The 16,793-nt window shown below is 46.2% G+C and overlaps 1 protein-coding gene across 17 annotated transcripts in view; it reads left to right on the top strand.

The window, feature by feature from the left end:
• LOC128873993 (longitudinals lacking protein-like) overlaps positions 1-16,793 on the top strand; it is an 89,485-nt gene that overhangs the window by 63,344 nt on the left and 9,348 nt on the right. The window contains exons 7-8 of one of the 17 annotated variants that reach the window (XM_054118143.1): positions 10,846-10,956; positions 12,535-13,905. The exons of 5 other annotated variants lie outside the window; for them this stretch is intronic. In XM_054118143.1, coding sequence (XP_053974118.1) covers positions 10,846-10,956; positions 12,535-12,806 — 383 coding nt within the window. In that variant the 3' untranslated portion in view covers positions 12,807-13,905. Of the gene's footprint in view, positions 1-143; positions 480-2,019; positions 2,044-2,942; positions 3,518-3,866; positions 3,919-3,981; positions 4,130-4,491; positions 6,537-7,460; positions 8,557-8,791; positions 9,252-10,845; positions 10,957-12,534; positions 13,906-14,221; positions 14,521-14,879; positions 15,746-15,816; positions 16,755-16,793 lie in introns of those variants that run through there. 11 more of the 17 variants (XM_054118182.1, XM_054118178.1, XM_054118150.1 and 8 more) reach the window with 11 other exon arrangements.

Genomic DNA, 16,793 nt, shown 5'->3' with positions numbered 1-16,793 from the left:
CGTTAATCCACCACCCGTGTCCCGTTGGGTCGTGACCGTTCCCAAACGCGACACCTCCGATATAACCGTACTCGGTTTCAGAGGAGAATCACTTCCACTTTTTCTCTCTAACGGTAGATCCCCGTCTCTTTTTCTGCTTACAGACTTCAGGCCGATTGTCCTGGGCAAGTACCACGCTGTCGTTCGAAATTCTCGGCACATGCTGAAGCTACAGACGTCCCTTAACCGGCGCGGCTTTCCATGTCCAAGGTGCGCTCGTACGTTTCACACGTCCGGCGGCATGAGTCGTCACTACAGACTCGAGTGCGTCGATCTTCCGCGTTTCAAGTGTCCTCACTGCGATATGCGCAGCAAGTATACTCAAGCCGTGTACAGGCATATTCGGGCCAAACACCGTAATATGGAGCTGAGGTTCGTCAAGTTGTATTGAACGTCTTTAGCAGCGGGATTTGCGTTCTTCCGCGTGACGAGCTTTCAACGGCGACCCAACCCGACAAAGGTTCGCTGCGATTTCTGCATCGAATCGTCTTTTACCCGATGCCGTTTATCCTTCGTGACGGTGATCTTTCGAGCAAGGAACGCTTCGTTATTTCTCGTGTACATCTCACGACGTGGATTCTGGTCAACCGTGGGGCAAGTGACTCGGAAAATACTTCTATTAAGGAATGAAAATTGGCCCATCTCTGGCACGCGATCCAACAGAGGAGGAGTCATTTACCTTTCGACTGGCAAAAATCCGCGCCACAGGGCGTACACGGGTATTACTTATTTCCTAGGAAGTAAAAGGAGATTGCAAAGTGTTTGCAATAAATTCCACGCCAAGTACCAACGATCCGATGCGTTTGTAAATTGCTATACGAATCGTTTTCAGCCTTTTCTTAACGCGTTATACCGGAGAAGGTTGAAACTTGTACCGATCGATTAACGAGTTTTCCCGACGTATACCAACACCGTATTTACGTTCCATGATTTACGGTTGTAGAAGCAAGCTTAAAACGACCGAACGAGCGCGAGCATAGCCTAACGAGAGTCGATCTCTCGACCGTAGCGAATGTAAAACGATTTAGGGAACGAGAGGAACGACGTAACGAAAGCATGGTGAATTGTACGACTTCATCGACCTCCGAACAATAATAAGTTAGAAGCATACGTTAAAATCTATTTTAATCGCCAGAGTCTACGTAGATTACGAGGACGTGACTGAGATTACAAGAACAACTTATAAGGGGTTTATACTCACGAATATTGTTAGTATAGTTATTAATATCCGATGTCGTCGTTGTCGCGCGCACGAAGTCTCGACTGCGAGAATTTGATCTTTTCGACGCGTAAACGAGGCACCATCTCAATGAAACGTTCGAGATTGGAGAAACACGGCATGTATGCGATACGAAGACGCGCACAAGAATTTTCTGTATCCATCGTCATAGTATCCTGCGACTGATATACTTGTATTACCAATTCGCTGCGCGCCATGCATGTAAACGCGTACGCGTCGATGTCTGATTGGCCTTAAATCGCACCACAGTCGAGCTACGCGTGAATTTTCTGCTGGAAAGTCAATTTTCCGCGACACGCCAAAGGTTTGCGTCAACCAACCAATGTATTAATCGTGTACGATGCAATTCACACTGATAAAAGGAAAGAAAAAAAAATGAGACAGATACAAAGGCAACGACTATCGTTTTATTGCAATTTTTAATACATTTTTTTTTCATCTCTTTAAACAAATAAATTTTTGTTTGTTCCGTCAGGTGCGATCGATGATGCGACAAGTTCGTTGGGCGATTGCCATAACTTGGAATCGAAAACTCCTTTTGAAAAGGACCTTAAACTATTTCAGCAACTTCTACGAACTTCTCGTGTTTTACTTGTTTTGTGGTGGTTAGGAGTAGGGTTCGTTTCGTTTTTTTTTTTGTCGTCCCGTACCTGGATCCAAGATTTTTCGTTCTCGTACTTTAAGCGCCGAAGACACGGACGGACGACGTTTTTACTGATCAAGCATTTTCAATTTTTCAGAAGGAGGTGGCGACGGATTCAGGGGTAAGATCTTCTCCTGCCCACGTTGTCTCAAGCATTATAAATCGAAGCGGTACATGCGGATACATTACAAGCTAACATGCGGCGTCAATGTGCCACGTTATTGTTGCGCTTACTGCGGATACGTGAGCAAATACGCGTCGAGCGTCTACAAGCACGCTCGAAGCGCTCATAAAAAGCTGCCGCAGCTTACACCTCGAAGACTCTACTGAATACGCCCGGTCGACGCGAATCCATCCTCGATGATCGCGTAGTTTACCAATTGCACGCGCTGCTTTCGCTTTCCGAGGTGTACACTGTTCCCTTTCCTTTTTGTTTATATTTTATATCTACACGATCGCCGACACGAAGTACCGAACTCGTAATAAAAATTGTTATTTATCATTTTCGATCTTCCTCAGCGCTTTTGCTTGTCCATGTGCACCGTGTCCTTGATAACTCGTTTTCAGCGACTTCTTCTGAGAAACGGAGTTAAAATCGTACGCAAAGATATCTCGAGAATAAATCAACTTGCGGATTACCACATTAGAACGAAATTTATTTCGCGCGTTAGAAAAACCGATACAATTTCTAACGTGTAAAGTAATTCTTTTATTCGCATTTTTTACTCCGTAATTTCACGAATGTATATAATTTTAGTTGGAAACGAGCGTTCCACAGATCCGGTTACCTCAGTTGCGAATTTTCGCGTTGAACGGATATCGACGATACGTCTATTTGTTTCCGTTATTTTTTCCAATCCGTACTTCCTCGATAGAGGTCGGCTTTTCTCGTTAGGAGTACTTTCGATCCTTTTTCGAACGTGGATGCGAAGGCCACTGTTACTGGCATCGTTCGACGGACGTTATCGCTCGAACCGTGCGCGGAACATTTGAATTCTGATATTGAATCCGTGCTTCCAGGTAGTCTGGCGGGAAACGAAGACGGTTGGTTCCACTGTCCTCGTTGCACTCACAGTTTCCTGTCGTTCGACTGCATGTTACGTCACTACGGGAACCATTGCAATCCCTACGAGACTCGTTTCCGGTGTACATACTGCGATTACGGCTCTAAGTACAGCTCGAACGTCTACAAACACGTGCGAAGGGTCCACAAACAGATGCCCTTCTTTAAACCCGACCGAATATATTTGCGTTAATCCGCCAAGGAGGAGTCGGCGGCATCGCGGGCACTAGAAGGAAGAAACTGAGAAGAAACTCGCCGAGGACATTTTCATGACGATTTTAACGTTCAGAAGAAACTGCCACGTTACCCCTTGTATTCATTTTTTCACGCATTTTCCGCGTATCTTTGCCAAAGACAGAGATAGAGCGTTGTTTCTATGTATGACCCACTCGAATACTGTGCACCTTCGTTCTGGTCGACCAGTTGGTTCGACGAAAGCGAGCACATTTAAATGTTGTGTACGCTGCGACAAGTTTTGTATTAGAACGTCTCTTGCAAAGGAACAATAAAATTAGTTGAGTTTATTTTATTACTCGAAGCGTGTCAGTCATTTTGCAATAAATCGTGCGCGTCCGTAAGAGGACACGCTCTCCCGAAACCGATACAAGTCGCCATATCGCGATTGACCCTTTCCCTACAACGGACGACTATAGTTTCCCTCCGCGCGTATCACGTTTATTTGAACCGTTGCAGTGAAAGGGTCGATGGCATCGATGTTCGTCTCACTGCTCGAAAGTGTTGTACCGTTTTGGGGTTGAAATCACGTCCTCCTTCAAACCCGATCCCGATTGTGTGAAGTGGTTCGAGGTGTTTACGTCCCGTCGCTCGTAATCGTGAACATCTTTACTGACTCGCGTCGCGATCTGCTTCTTCTGTTGCAGCGTTCGACGACAAGTGGGCCGCGTGTCAAAACGAACGACCTCCGGCCGAGAGGTATTTTTGCCCAAGGTGCTGCAGTTCCTTCAGCAAAAAGTCGAACATGATGACCCATTTCAGGTACGAGTGCGGCAAGGAGCCGCGGTTTCAGTGTCCTTACTGCGGTAAACGGGACAGGAAGTCTTCGAATACCTACAGGCATATCAGGACGAACCATAAGGGTAGCAGAATACAAGCGTTCAGACTCTACTGATTATCGAGATCGATACTTCAGTTGGCGCGGGGCCACCGGGAAATCCCAAAGGATGGAACAAGCTAAAAGTGTGAGCAGCTGTGTGTGCGTGTACCAGATAACGAAAATAGATGTCTTCCTTCGCCTGTCAGGACAGTTACTCTCATTGCATACCCTTTCTCTCGGTCATTTCCTTCTACTCTCGTATCCTTCGTTACAGAGGACAACGCCGAAATGGTCTACGGGCCGAGCGGAAGGTTTTTTTTCACCCCTAGGCCACCCCTCGTTGCTCCGTTTTCTTTCTCTCGTTTCCACCCCCGTGGCTGAAATTGCCGAATCGCGAGATCGTTGCCTACCACGCGATCCACTAACCGTGACCTATGTTTTCCTGTTCGTAGGTCGAGCTCTGCCACCCTACGACACCGGGATCCTGGACATCCTCAGGATGAATACGGACCACGGGGCGAGTCGTTACGACGCGAAGCACGAAGACGGCCCGTTCTGGCACTCGAGCAACAGGATGGCCTATCACTGTCCCAGGTGTAACGCGGGCTACACTTACAAGAAGACCCTGAAGACCCACATGAAGTACGACTGCGGCAAGGAGCCAAGATTCAAGTGTCCTTATTGCAACAAAAGGGACAAGTGCTCGTCGAACATTTACAAACACGTCAGGATGCGACACGACGGGATGCCTGTGATCGTCCATAGAAATTAGGGTCGTGTCGGTCCTCCGCTTCCATCTTTGGGTTTCTATGTCTTCTGCTTCGCATTTCTTCGGTTTTCATACGTACGCCGGTAAAGCTAGCAGCTAGTGCACGTTCGACGCGAGGGACGTTGCAGATTTTTTGACAACCTTTCTTTTCATGCTTCCGAGAGGAAGAGAGACGCGTGTCGAGTTTTATTGGCACTCGCCGCGTGAACCCTTCGAGTGCTATGGACGCGCGTCCGCGCCCGATGCACGTAGGCGTAGTCCTAAAAGTCCTGCCACACTTATATTTATTCTGTATATTTCTTAAAAAATTAGCATAGCTATTTTTGAAAATAGATATGATAGTTTGGAGTTACGGTGCGTGTCTACAAATCAGAGGTAGGCGAAATTGTTATTCGAACAATGTACGACGTGTGAAACGTGTGTATAGCTCTGTTTTTATTTCTCGAACGTGAAATATAATTTTATTTCATGAATAACGGATAAAAGGTTGCGTAAAAATCTTTTATGCGTGACAGGGCTTTAAACGCGAGTGCCATCGACGCGGACTACGGACTGGCGCGTGAGATCTGGTATATCCTTTAATATTTCGTTAGTAAATTAGCAACCTAGTTACGCATTTTATAGTTACTACTGCGAGCCACGCGTCGTCCGAAGAAAACGTTTAATTTTACAGTGTTCCGCACTCGAAGGGTTGAAACGCTATTCAGGGAATAATTGTACATTTTATTATTCTTTACAGCTGCCTGTGACGAGTATTTTTGAATTGCGGGATTCAGTACACGGGCGCTGTATTATCGCAGTGTTCTTCGTACGAAAAAAATTTATTCGACTGAACGCATTCGGAGCCGGTACCTGCGAAGACGTACGACAAACGGGGAACTTGTCGACGCGTCTCGAAATTGTATAGTCAACTTTCCTCCCTATGGTACTACCATATCTATCAAATGTTAGAGAATAAGAAATCCTATAAATAGAGTATTTTAGGTGGTACACCTGCCCAGATGCGTATCGCGTATGCCTATTTCGGTATTTCCACGAGTCATCAGTTCCTACGGCAGGAAGAGCGTGCAGTCTTTGGACCACGCTGGACAAAATTAACGTGTTAAGCGATGCCGAGAAACTACCGAGTACAAGCAATAAAGTGACGTTCGTTGCGAACGCTTACCTCGATAGAATTGCTCGACGAATATTAGGTAGCAATATGCTCGCCAGTAAAAAGAAATTGCTATCGTGTAGCCCTCGAGCATTTATCGATATCAAGACAGGGTTCTAGCGGAGGCTCGAGACTGTTAACGTCCATAAATGTTCGAAGCTTACGCGATACGAATAAACGAAACAACTCGAGAAGCATTCGGTGCGCGAAGAGATAATTGGAGTCAATGCGTTGGTCGAAGCAGCTTTCGCGACATCTTTCTTTTGTATTACGAACCGATGCCATAACGATTATACTTCTTAAGCCGTGTATGCGAATTACGGTCGACGGAGGCGACGAGCAGGTCGATCACTATGCCAAATTGTACGAGTTAAGCTAGAAAAAGGACGCATATTGAATAAAAAAAAAAAAAGAAAAAAAAACGAAGCAACGGAAAACGTGAAGCTGTCGTTTTCACGCAACATTTTCTGTTTTTCTTGATCGTTTCACTCTTCCATGCAGTGCTCTCTCTAGTCACACATCACAAACCCGTTCCAGCGACGTAGCACGTAGCCACACATATCGATTTTAGATCCCGTTACGAAGGACGTCCGATACGTCGCGTAGTTTCGGCGAACGGCACCATTACGGCCGGCGCAGGACTAACGTCCTGATTGTTTTCAGATGTACGGAGAATGGTGTGGCCGAACTTGAGGACACAGTTCGCCGTCTCGAGTTTCATCTGTCCCAAGTGCAACGCAGGATTCCGAAGGATGTGGGACCTGATTAGGCACAAGTGTGGCCAGATACCTAGATACGCGTGTCCCTATTGCCATAAGAAGGACAACTCATCCTCGAACGTTTACAGGCACATTAGGCGGTGGCATCCTAAGCTGCCAGTCGGCGTGAACAAAATGTTCTGAGCCTTCTCTTGTCTGTCTGGAGCGAACAGTATTATGTATCTTACCAAACTAGATGCGATTGGATGTTCGAACAAGCTATCGTCTCTGTGTATGGTTCTGTAGGATTTTCACTTTCCAGAACGACGAGAAAGTTACGTTCCGTAAAATTAGATAGAAGCACGCGGCGAACGGGGACGCCTGGCATTTACAGAGCGAATACGACTGCGAGGCATTCTGTAAAGAATAAACGATAAAACTCTGGCGTTGCTCAGCTTCCGATTCTGTGGTACAGTTATTTCACACCCTCGTACCCAAGATCAACGTGTCTGTGACTTCTCTTTTATCGTGTTTCATTTTCGGTGCCTACTTTGCAGTAGGTGTACTCGCGTTTACATAGATCGTCCTCACGAAACTAGCACGATTCGATTACAGAGCAGAGATGGCCAACGATTACTTTTGGGATTACTCTCGAGTAATCTTTCCAAACTATACGTGATCACAGGTTACATTACGCTTGACACTGGTACAGAACGACATCAACGATCTCGTAACGCGCGTTGACCCAACGGTGATTCGAGCATTTCGTAACTACATGTCACCTTTTATTTTAATTTTCAGTGTGGGACATCTCGTCTTTTTCGAAGATCAACTCGAACGAGTGCGAGCAGTGCGGCGAAATGTTTGCTAAGCTCGGAGACTTGATCTACCACACGCAGAACACGTGCTGTTATCAGAAGCACAGGATTCTTCCCCCGAATCCCGATGGTTATAACGCCCCCAGCAGCTTGGACTGCGTTCAGTGCGGAAAGACGTTCAAAAGGCTTAAAGATGTCAATTACCACATTCGCCATTTGTGCGGGATCCGTGGGATACAGTGCCCGTATTGCAAAAAGTGTTACACGTATACCTCCAACGTCAAGTATCACATAAACCGTTATCACAAAGGGAAGAAGGTTTACTACAATAAAATCTACACTTCTAACGCTCGCGCTGTCGATCGTGGGTCTTTCTAGACCCAGATGTCAGTCTTTCCATTCGTCTCGTCCCCTACCGATTCCTTTGCCAGTCTATAACGATGTTATTCTAGATACTCGAATTAAAGAATACATAAAGTATATGTATTCTTTAGTTTTTATGGGCGATCGTGCAAAATGTGTTTACTCCTTTTACTCGTGTTATAGAAATTTAAGTTAAGTCACGTTAACGCGTATAATTCGTTGAAAGGCGCGGTTAGCAAACCGTTAAGTTTCGAGTATAGTTATTGATAGCTTTCCCGATAAAGTCCAAACGCTAATCTATTCGTACTAGCTTCGATTACATGTAAATATACGTGAATTATGTATAGCGATGAAATAATATTTACGATTCGTGAAGAATTTTTGTTGTTTCTTTTTTTTGTTACGTAGATATTAAAAATATAAAGAGATATACGATAATCGTATGCTTTAAATGTACGGGTCTACAAAGATACGTCGAGGGCCATGCGAGTGTTAGACGTGATCGATTACTACGAAGGTGCTTCTGAAATGTTTCCAGACTGTTGATGATTATTGGAAGTAACCTTTCACCGTTCTATCGGAATAGCTAAACCATATATGTATCGATTTAATGGACTTCCGGTTACATCGATCGCTGATCGCGAATGTACTCGCTGAAAGACATTTCTCTCGCCAATTGTAAACACCTATGAAAGATTAAACGAATTTTGCTGAACCTTCGGTTCCCTTGTTTCGATTACGCCCCCTGCGTCCACAGTAATTCAGCGTGTTATGTGTGATCCGTTGACTCGTATATCGCTCTCACTATCTTTCCCCCTTCTCTGTTGGAACGTTTCCTCTCGCTTCTAAGATACTCTTGTGTTTCTCGAGAAACGTTTCCCCGTTGCACGGTTTAACGCATGGTCGTTGCACCGACGTCTATTAACTATCCTGTGTGTTGATTTTTTCCAGATGACTATCGGCGATACAAGCGCAAGTGGAACGAACAGGACTTTCTTAACTACCCGAGGGACATGAAAAGCCTCACAAACAGTTACAGATATCACCCGAACGAGCGTAAAAGGTTCGAGTGTCTCGACTGTGGATGTCGTTTCACCCAGAAGACCACCATAACCAGGCACTTGCGTTACTTTTGCGGTCAGGGGCATCGTTATCAGTGCCCTTACTGCGAAATGAGAGCCTCGTGCTCGTCCAATATTTACAGACACGTGAGGTCGCGCCACGCCGGGCATAAGGCGCACGCCATCAAGCTCTTCGACCAGGTTAATTCCCGTAGAATCGCGTGAAAAAAACCACCCTCCCCCGTGTGTGTGTGCAGAACAAAAGAGGTTCGAACGAACAACCGAACCACCGACGAGTCGAAATCGCTCTAGATATCGACGACGAAACAAACCGACGACTAGTGTAAAGTAAAACCGTGTAAGATCCTTTCTTTCTTTTCACATGTTCTGCAATATAAAAAGAATATATCTATAAACATGCGTCTTTCTGTACCAGTCTCTTATCGCGACGTTCACCCAATTCCAGCTTTGCTCGATCGACGCCTGCTCAACGAGGATCGTTCACCGTTCGAAACGGATTCTCGTTGAGCGTTCGTTCCCGTCGGATGCGAAGCCAACGATAGAACAAATTTCTTTGTTTTGCGCGTCAAGGGTGTCTTTTTTTTTTTTTTGTCTTCTTTGTTTTCTATGTCACGAAGACGCGGAGCGATGCACGTGCACACGCTTCCGGACACGGATTAAAGAGCTTCGAAAATCGTGCTCGTACCCCCGGGATGTTTCCTGCTAACTGGTTCCTTCGATCTTTCAGGTTATTGCCAGACCGTTCCCAGGCAGCGACGGAAAGTGTACTCCGTGAACAAGAGTCACTATTGCCCACGCTGCAACCGCGGCTTCACGCTAAAGAAAAACATGACACGGCATCTGCGCCACGAGTGCGGCATGGCTCCGAAATACCAGTGCCCTTACTGCGAGAAGCCCTCCAAGTTTACCCAGAATATTTACGCCCACATCAGGAAGTACCATCCTGGCCAAGTTTTGTGCTTCAAACGACTCTACTGAACTCTCCGCCCGATCTCCAAGTACCTTTTCGATCCACCTTCGCCGACGCGAGAAATATCGACTGTCTTTGATCCATGTGTGAGAAAAATTAATAAAGTTCTCTGAATCCCAATTACTCCGAGAGTGTTAATTTTCCGAGCGTCGAGCGAGAGGAACCAAACAGGATCTCGTCTGCTTACCCGTTGAAATCATCGGTGACGTTGTTCTTACCCTACTAACAACGTCGATTGTCTTTATTTCAGATGCTGGTCAAAGGTCGTCGTCCTTCTCGATCGTCTCCGCACGGGTCACGACGAGAGGAAACGTTTGCCACTGTTCGGAGCTAACTTCGCAACGTAAACACGCATCGTCTTTCGTCGACGAGTGTACGCACAGTGACACGACTTCGTCTCATCGCAGAGGTTGAGTGATACTTGGCGTTATCGCGAAGAAGGAAAGGTAACGCGAATCGATCCACTCGTCCTTTCGATGGAACGAATTCGTGTTACCTGGCGTACGGAATCCTTCGTTTTTTGTATCTGTGAGAATGAATAAAGATCAAAAGGTACTTGAATGTTACTCGTTACGCATACGTCTCTTAGAATGGGCCTGGGTTAGGAGGACTTACGTACGCGACACATTGCGTCGAACCGATCTAATTTGCTTTTAAATGTTTTGCCAGTTGTCGAGCTTGTTCGCGTTGGTATCTTTCGGGTCAGATTCGGTAATTACATCGTCCGAATCGAAAGATAGCACGATACGGCCTGTTTTTCAAACGCCATTTAACAATAGACTCGTCGCTGACTTTGGTTGCTTCCCCATCCAAACGCGGCGAGTAACTCTTCTCTCGCGGCACGAGAGAAAGAGAAATCCATATGAAAATTACCGCTGTTATATGTGTCGTCGAGCCTCGTACTTGTTCGTGTGAAATTTCACTTACCTAGAAAACTACCGTGTAATTTCCAGTGATCTTCAACCTGACTACTTTGCCCTACGTGGCGACCATGGCCCCGGAACGAAGATGGAGGCGCTGCAACACCAGCGGCCTGTTTCCGCCGGCGAACACCACGTCCAGAGGTAACTTCGATTGCCCCAAGTGTCAGAAGACGTACAAATGGTATCGAGGGCTTCACAGGCATTTGAAATACGAGTGCGGTAAGGCGCCGCGTTTCAAGTGCCCGCACTGCATGTACACCGGAAAACACAGGTCGCACGTCTACTCGCACATCAAGAGCAATCACAGCAATCGTCCTGTTTACGCTCTGGACACCCAACAGGCCTGAATTAGTCGTTCTGGCTACAGCTAGTCCCCGACTTACGTGAGCCCTCCGCTCTCACGTAACTTCGGATTTACGTCAATTTCTTTTCTGGTGCAATCGTTTACGTTTTAAGGTACCTTCGAGTTCGCCCGAGTGCAAAGACGTTTACGCGGTTTAGGGACATTTTCACGAGTATGTACACTCGGGCCCGAGCTTAAGTAGCTTTTATAAACTCTACACGGTGTACGAAATAAGACTACGGTGTGATTCGACGAAGTACGCTTTCATTTCTTACGCGCTACTCTGGCTACCTCGCCACTGTCCGCGAATGAGATATTGTTTCTTTAACGATATGTATACACGTCAGGGGCATAGTTGCAATAATTTACTAGTCACGTAAAGATCTTACAAGGGAGGTGTTCGGGAAATTGTCCGTCGCGGATGTCGGGGACGGTATGTTCTCGCGAATTTTTTCACGACGAGCACGCGCCGTTCGAACGGGTCAAAGAAGTTAGTATCGAAAGCACGCTTCGAAATGTACCACGGATAAAGCGAAGTATACGCGATCGAAATCGAGACTGTCATCCAGCTGTCCTGTAACATTGTTTTCGTTTCTCTATCTGGATATTGTACATTTTTATTCGTAGCTACTGTATAGAAAATAAACTTCCTCTGCGACAGAAAGGACTTAGTTTTTCCACCTTCGATGTTAGTTGTTTCTTAGCAGGTGGCTCGCAAATAAAGTCTCGAGCCGTGCCCATCGAAAACCTTCCTTCCACATCATTCCTTCCACCCCAACATTTTTCCTTTTTTTCATTTAAGTATAAGAAATCTTTACTTTGTTCACTGATATCATTGGAATCAAAAGTGGCAAAAGTAATTTCCCCAAATATAATGTTCACCGTTATACGCTTTAACCTCCTGGTCCTCTTCAGGAATAAATTTAATAAACGTTCTTCTTCTTAACACGAAACTCTTGATAAAGACCTCGGTTTCGTTCTCTATCCCTGTACTGTACTGTAATTAAACGTCCCAGCTATGCGACTTAGAATTAACCACACTTGAGAGTTTATCCCGCGTCGCTTTTATGCCGTTGTTAACCTTGCGTGTTCCTCGCGATCCAGACCACGCGCGCTCGTATTATCCTCCTAGCCCTTTGCGCTCCATCGATCAACGGCGGACACGTTCGACACGCATTTTATTCATGGTAGTACAAACCAAACGAAGAAAGTTTTGCCATTTCAGAAAGGTCACCGAAAAAGTGCCTCGAAATTGCTAGACGATTATGTTAGACAAACCTTCGGAGTGCAAAGGGTTAGAACTTCAAGGGCCACGAATTTCCTCGTTGAATCGAGAATCCGTCGACTAACTGCTCCGAAATCTTTCTCTTTTTCAGATTGGCCGACGAACAGCGGTGGCACCTGCCAAAGCTCGAAGCGAGCCTACGATTACAATAATCGTAACCGTCATCCATGTCCGATGTGCTTCCGCAGCTACAAGCACCGTAGCCACATGATACGGCATTACAAGTACGAGTGTGGTAAGGAGCCTCGTTTCAAGTGTCCGCACTGCATGTACATCGGCAAACACAGGTCGCACGTCTATACGCACATCAGGAGCAATCACAGCAATCAGCCAGTTTACGCTCTCGACACCCTGCAGTTCTAAGTCGTTCCTTCGGCTCGCGCGGCATCGAATGTGAGATTTACAGACCCCTCGGACTGTGCGAGGCCCCGAGGAATATTCCCGACAGGAAACAGAGAGTCGAGGATGAGAAAAATGAGGATCATTTTTTTCACGGAATGGTATAAAAATGTGTAAACGTAGGAATCCAACGTTGAACTTCACTTGGAGTACGTATGGAAGTAATTCGCAACATCAGAGGACCCCAGTCCGTACCTTCATTCGATCCTGAATCCGTTTCCGAAGTATTAAAACGCATCGAAAACAGCCTTCGTGTATACCAGCCTCGACGAAGTTCCAGCAAGTTTCTTCGAAGCTGGTGTGCTACGAATAAAAACAGAGTACTACAGTACTGTCTCTCTGCAGCAACTCGAGAGGCGGGTAGGTGAAATTTAAGCGGTATCTTTAGCTCTCTTGGTTCTGTGTATATCGAGACAAAGACGAGAAACACCGACGGGAACGTGTTTCAAGCGGGGTCTTACTGTATACTTAAACTTCGCCTCGTTTGTTTTCACCAGACTTCATTTCTTTTTCCGTCATCACGGAGAAAAACTTAGCTTAGAGGAAACACTATCTTCTCTTGCGATCCCTTGAACGACTAATACGTACAACTGAAAATACGAAGTATACATACATATATATTCCTTAACCTACATAAATACTCTTTATGTGCAATCGCATAGCAATTTAGACGTTCTAATTCTAGCGACGTTCGTGCGTCTGTAGCTGTACGGAGTACCAATTTGACCCAACGCGTCTCGTGCGTTGAGAGAACAACAGCGATGGTCCAGGAGACGACGTACTCGATAATCGTCACTGTAGAAACTTCCATTTACGCGAATACAACAGTTCTATAATGATAAAGTAGACTCACTAGTAGCTGCGACAGTTCGAGAGACAGTACTGTACATGCGACCGAAACCTCGATACTTTTCGCTAACGAATAATTTTCGTAACGACACTACCGTCCCTCTCCCCGGACAATTTTCGTTGTAACCTTGTTCTTTTCTCTCGATACTGTACATTTTTATTCGTAGCCACTGTATAGAAAATAAACATCCTTAGCGTTAGAAACGGCTCAGTCTTTCCACCTTTTTATTGCGAATCCATATTTGTAATAAATAACAGCAGATCGTTCGCGATCGTTAGCATTTTTTCCCAGAGTTTTGTTCGTCTACTTCGTCTTTGTGCGTCCTCCAGACCTCGTTTCCTCGTTTCTCACCTTGGACCGTACGATAGTTTATCGTTGAATCCTCGTGACGTAACTAACCACGCTTGAACGCTTCTTATTCCGAGGATCAGGACATCCTGTTAGGACTTCAAGGCCAATCGAAGGACCACGAAGCTCTCGCTCTTCAGAATCTCCCGACTAACTGTCTCGAAATCTTCTTCTTTTTCAGGTTACAAGGGCCACTTCCGTCATCGGTGTCCGAAGTGTAATCGCAGCTACAAGCATCGTAGCAACATGACGCGTCATTTCAAGTACGCTTGCGGAACGCCTCAGAGGTTCGAGTGTCCTTACTGCAAGCACCTTTTGCGTCAGCGCACGCACGTGTGGACGCATATACGCAACCTGCATCCCGATTGCGAGCTCTACTGCCTGGACACCGTGACGAACGCGAGGATCAATCATCCGGACAATATGATCTCGCTGAAATCCGTCCAATTTTCCTTCTCGTCTTAAGACTCGTTAACTTGTAAACGTTAAACAGACAATCTTACGTGTTTCTCGTGAGTCCAATGTATCGAAAATAAAGTGTCGATTATTTCGAGTCTGCGCAGGTTCAGTGTTTGGTACGCGGTGGTGTCCGACCATATGCGAAAAATCGAGGCTAGAGATTCGCATATATTTGGGGTCGGCGACGAATTCGTTCCAGGATTGCGTCTTGTATGACATATGTTCGGTCACCGATCATCGAAGCGGTGCTTCGATCCGTTTACACAACGCGTCCGTCGAAAGCTCCATCGAATCCAGGAAGAACACTGAGTTTTAGGTATCCGACGAGAAATTGTCGTGGGTTACCATTAACCTTCTATTTCTCTTTGTGTTTGTTTCAGAGTGCGGTAAAGGGGTGACGAGAGTCGAGCGGTTTCACGGCCGTTCGGGAAGAGAGTTTATGATCATCAGGCGTAACGGGATGTACGAGTGTCCCAGTTGTCACAATCCGTACAAATGGAAGAAATCGATGCTGTCGCACCTGAGGAATCAGTGCAAGCAACCGCCGCGATTCGAGTGTCCCCACTGCGCGATGAAGAATTACCAGAAGGCGCACATGATCCGACATCTGCGCGTCCATCATCCGCAGCTCGCGCAAATGTTCTGGGACCGAAAGCTCAACAATTTCTTCCGTCTCTAACTCCCCGCTTGGCCCTCGTTAATTTAACTGTTGCTCGCAATAAAGCTCGCCGATGAACTCCAGTCGAATGAAGTTTGTCTTTCCCGTGTTCTATCTTTCGTCGTACCACACATAAACGGACAGTTACTGTACGCTTGCTTTAATTATTCCTTCGATATTTTTCAGCTCGACAACCATCGGTACTTCTAAAGGATGCATGGATGAGTAAACACTCGTTTTATTTTATTTTCGAGCAGTTTCAATGTAAGGCCTAGCTACTCTTGGGAACGAGCTTAGACACACCGAGCAGGAAAGTAAGGTTTATTTTGCGTTCATCGTTTTGCAGTAGACCACGAATTTTCATCATTTCTTTGTTCGACACAGAAACGATTTGTCGTGAATGCCTAACTTATACTTGCGTGTTTGAGCTTGGAGCGATCGAGGAAACGGTAGCAAACGCGCGTTCCGCCGAGTGCAGCATGTTTACGGTTCTTCGGCAAAGTCCGAGAATGCGCTTGGCTGTGTTAGGTCTGGGCTGATTCAAGAGCGTTGCATTCGGTGGAATCCGTTTGTTCGATGAGCTCGCAGCCATCGTTGATCGATCTCGCTCCTAGCGACCGAGAGTCATGCTGTTCAGCATCTACATCTCCGTGTTTCAGGATACCACATCCTGCCGCTTCCGTTCGGACAGAGCATGAGCTACAAGAGCCGATCGGGATCGATCGGAAAACGTAGCTTGGAAGTGCGACAAAACGTGAAACGGAGAGGCCTGAAGATGAGTCCCAGCGACAAGAAGAAACCGTTCCAGTGTCAGAAGTGCGGCCGCGGGTTCACCCTAAAGAGGAACAAGGATCGTCACGTGAACTACGAGTGCGGTCACGAGCCGAGGTTCCAGTGTCCTTACTGCGGTCTCCGTAGCAAGCAAACGTCGCCTGTGTACGCCCACATCAGGAAGAAGCATCCGGAAGAGGAGGTGTTTATCTTCGACATGAAGCTCTGAACTCCGAAGATCACGGAGAACCGTTAACGCGCGTCCCTTCGGGTAGAGAATGTCTCGGATAAATAAACTTAGATGTTGCTTTACGTCTTCGCTCGCTTTCAGCGGAGGTGTGTACCCCTCCGACGCACGCGCTCATCCTGAAGATCTATCGTCGACCTACGTGGAGACTCCAAGACTTTACTCTTAGGATAGTATATCGATGCTTGAGAATCTTTAACGAACGAGTCGCCATATCCTTGTAAAGTTGCAAGTAAACGGGAATTTTTGGATAAGACACTTAACCAACAAAAAGAAAAAGAACAAAAAAAAAAGGAACTGTCCGTTGTAGTTTACTCTTTCTTCTATCACTTACACGTAAATCCTAGCTAACGCGCTGCACACGTAACCGTACAAGTCAGGCATGTCCACGGGGAACTACCCTACCATGCCATAGCGAAACGAAGGTGTTGAACGGATCGTGGATTTTGCGTCTGTTTGGCAGCGTTGGGCAAAGAATTGACCAACGTCGTTTACGGTTGCCGACTAGTCAGATAATTATGGACGAGTGTCCGAAGTAGTCAGCCCAACTCTGCTGTCCGGGCATTTCACTTATAAAGTAGAAGACTATATGCTAACTTCCACTGATATATATATATA

This window comes from Hylaeus volcanicus, chromosome 3 (genome assembly GCF_026283585.1).
Source record: "Hylaeus volcanicus isolate JK05 chromosome 3, UHH_iyHylVolc1.0_haploid, whole genome shotgun sequence".
NCBI classification, from domain to species: Eukaryota; Metazoa; Arthropoda; class Insecta; order Hymenoptera; family Colletidae; genus Hylaeus; species Hylaeus volcanicus.
The sequence above is the reverse complement of the archived record's forward strand: the minus strand, read 5'-3'. Positions and strand labels throughout refer to the sequence as shown.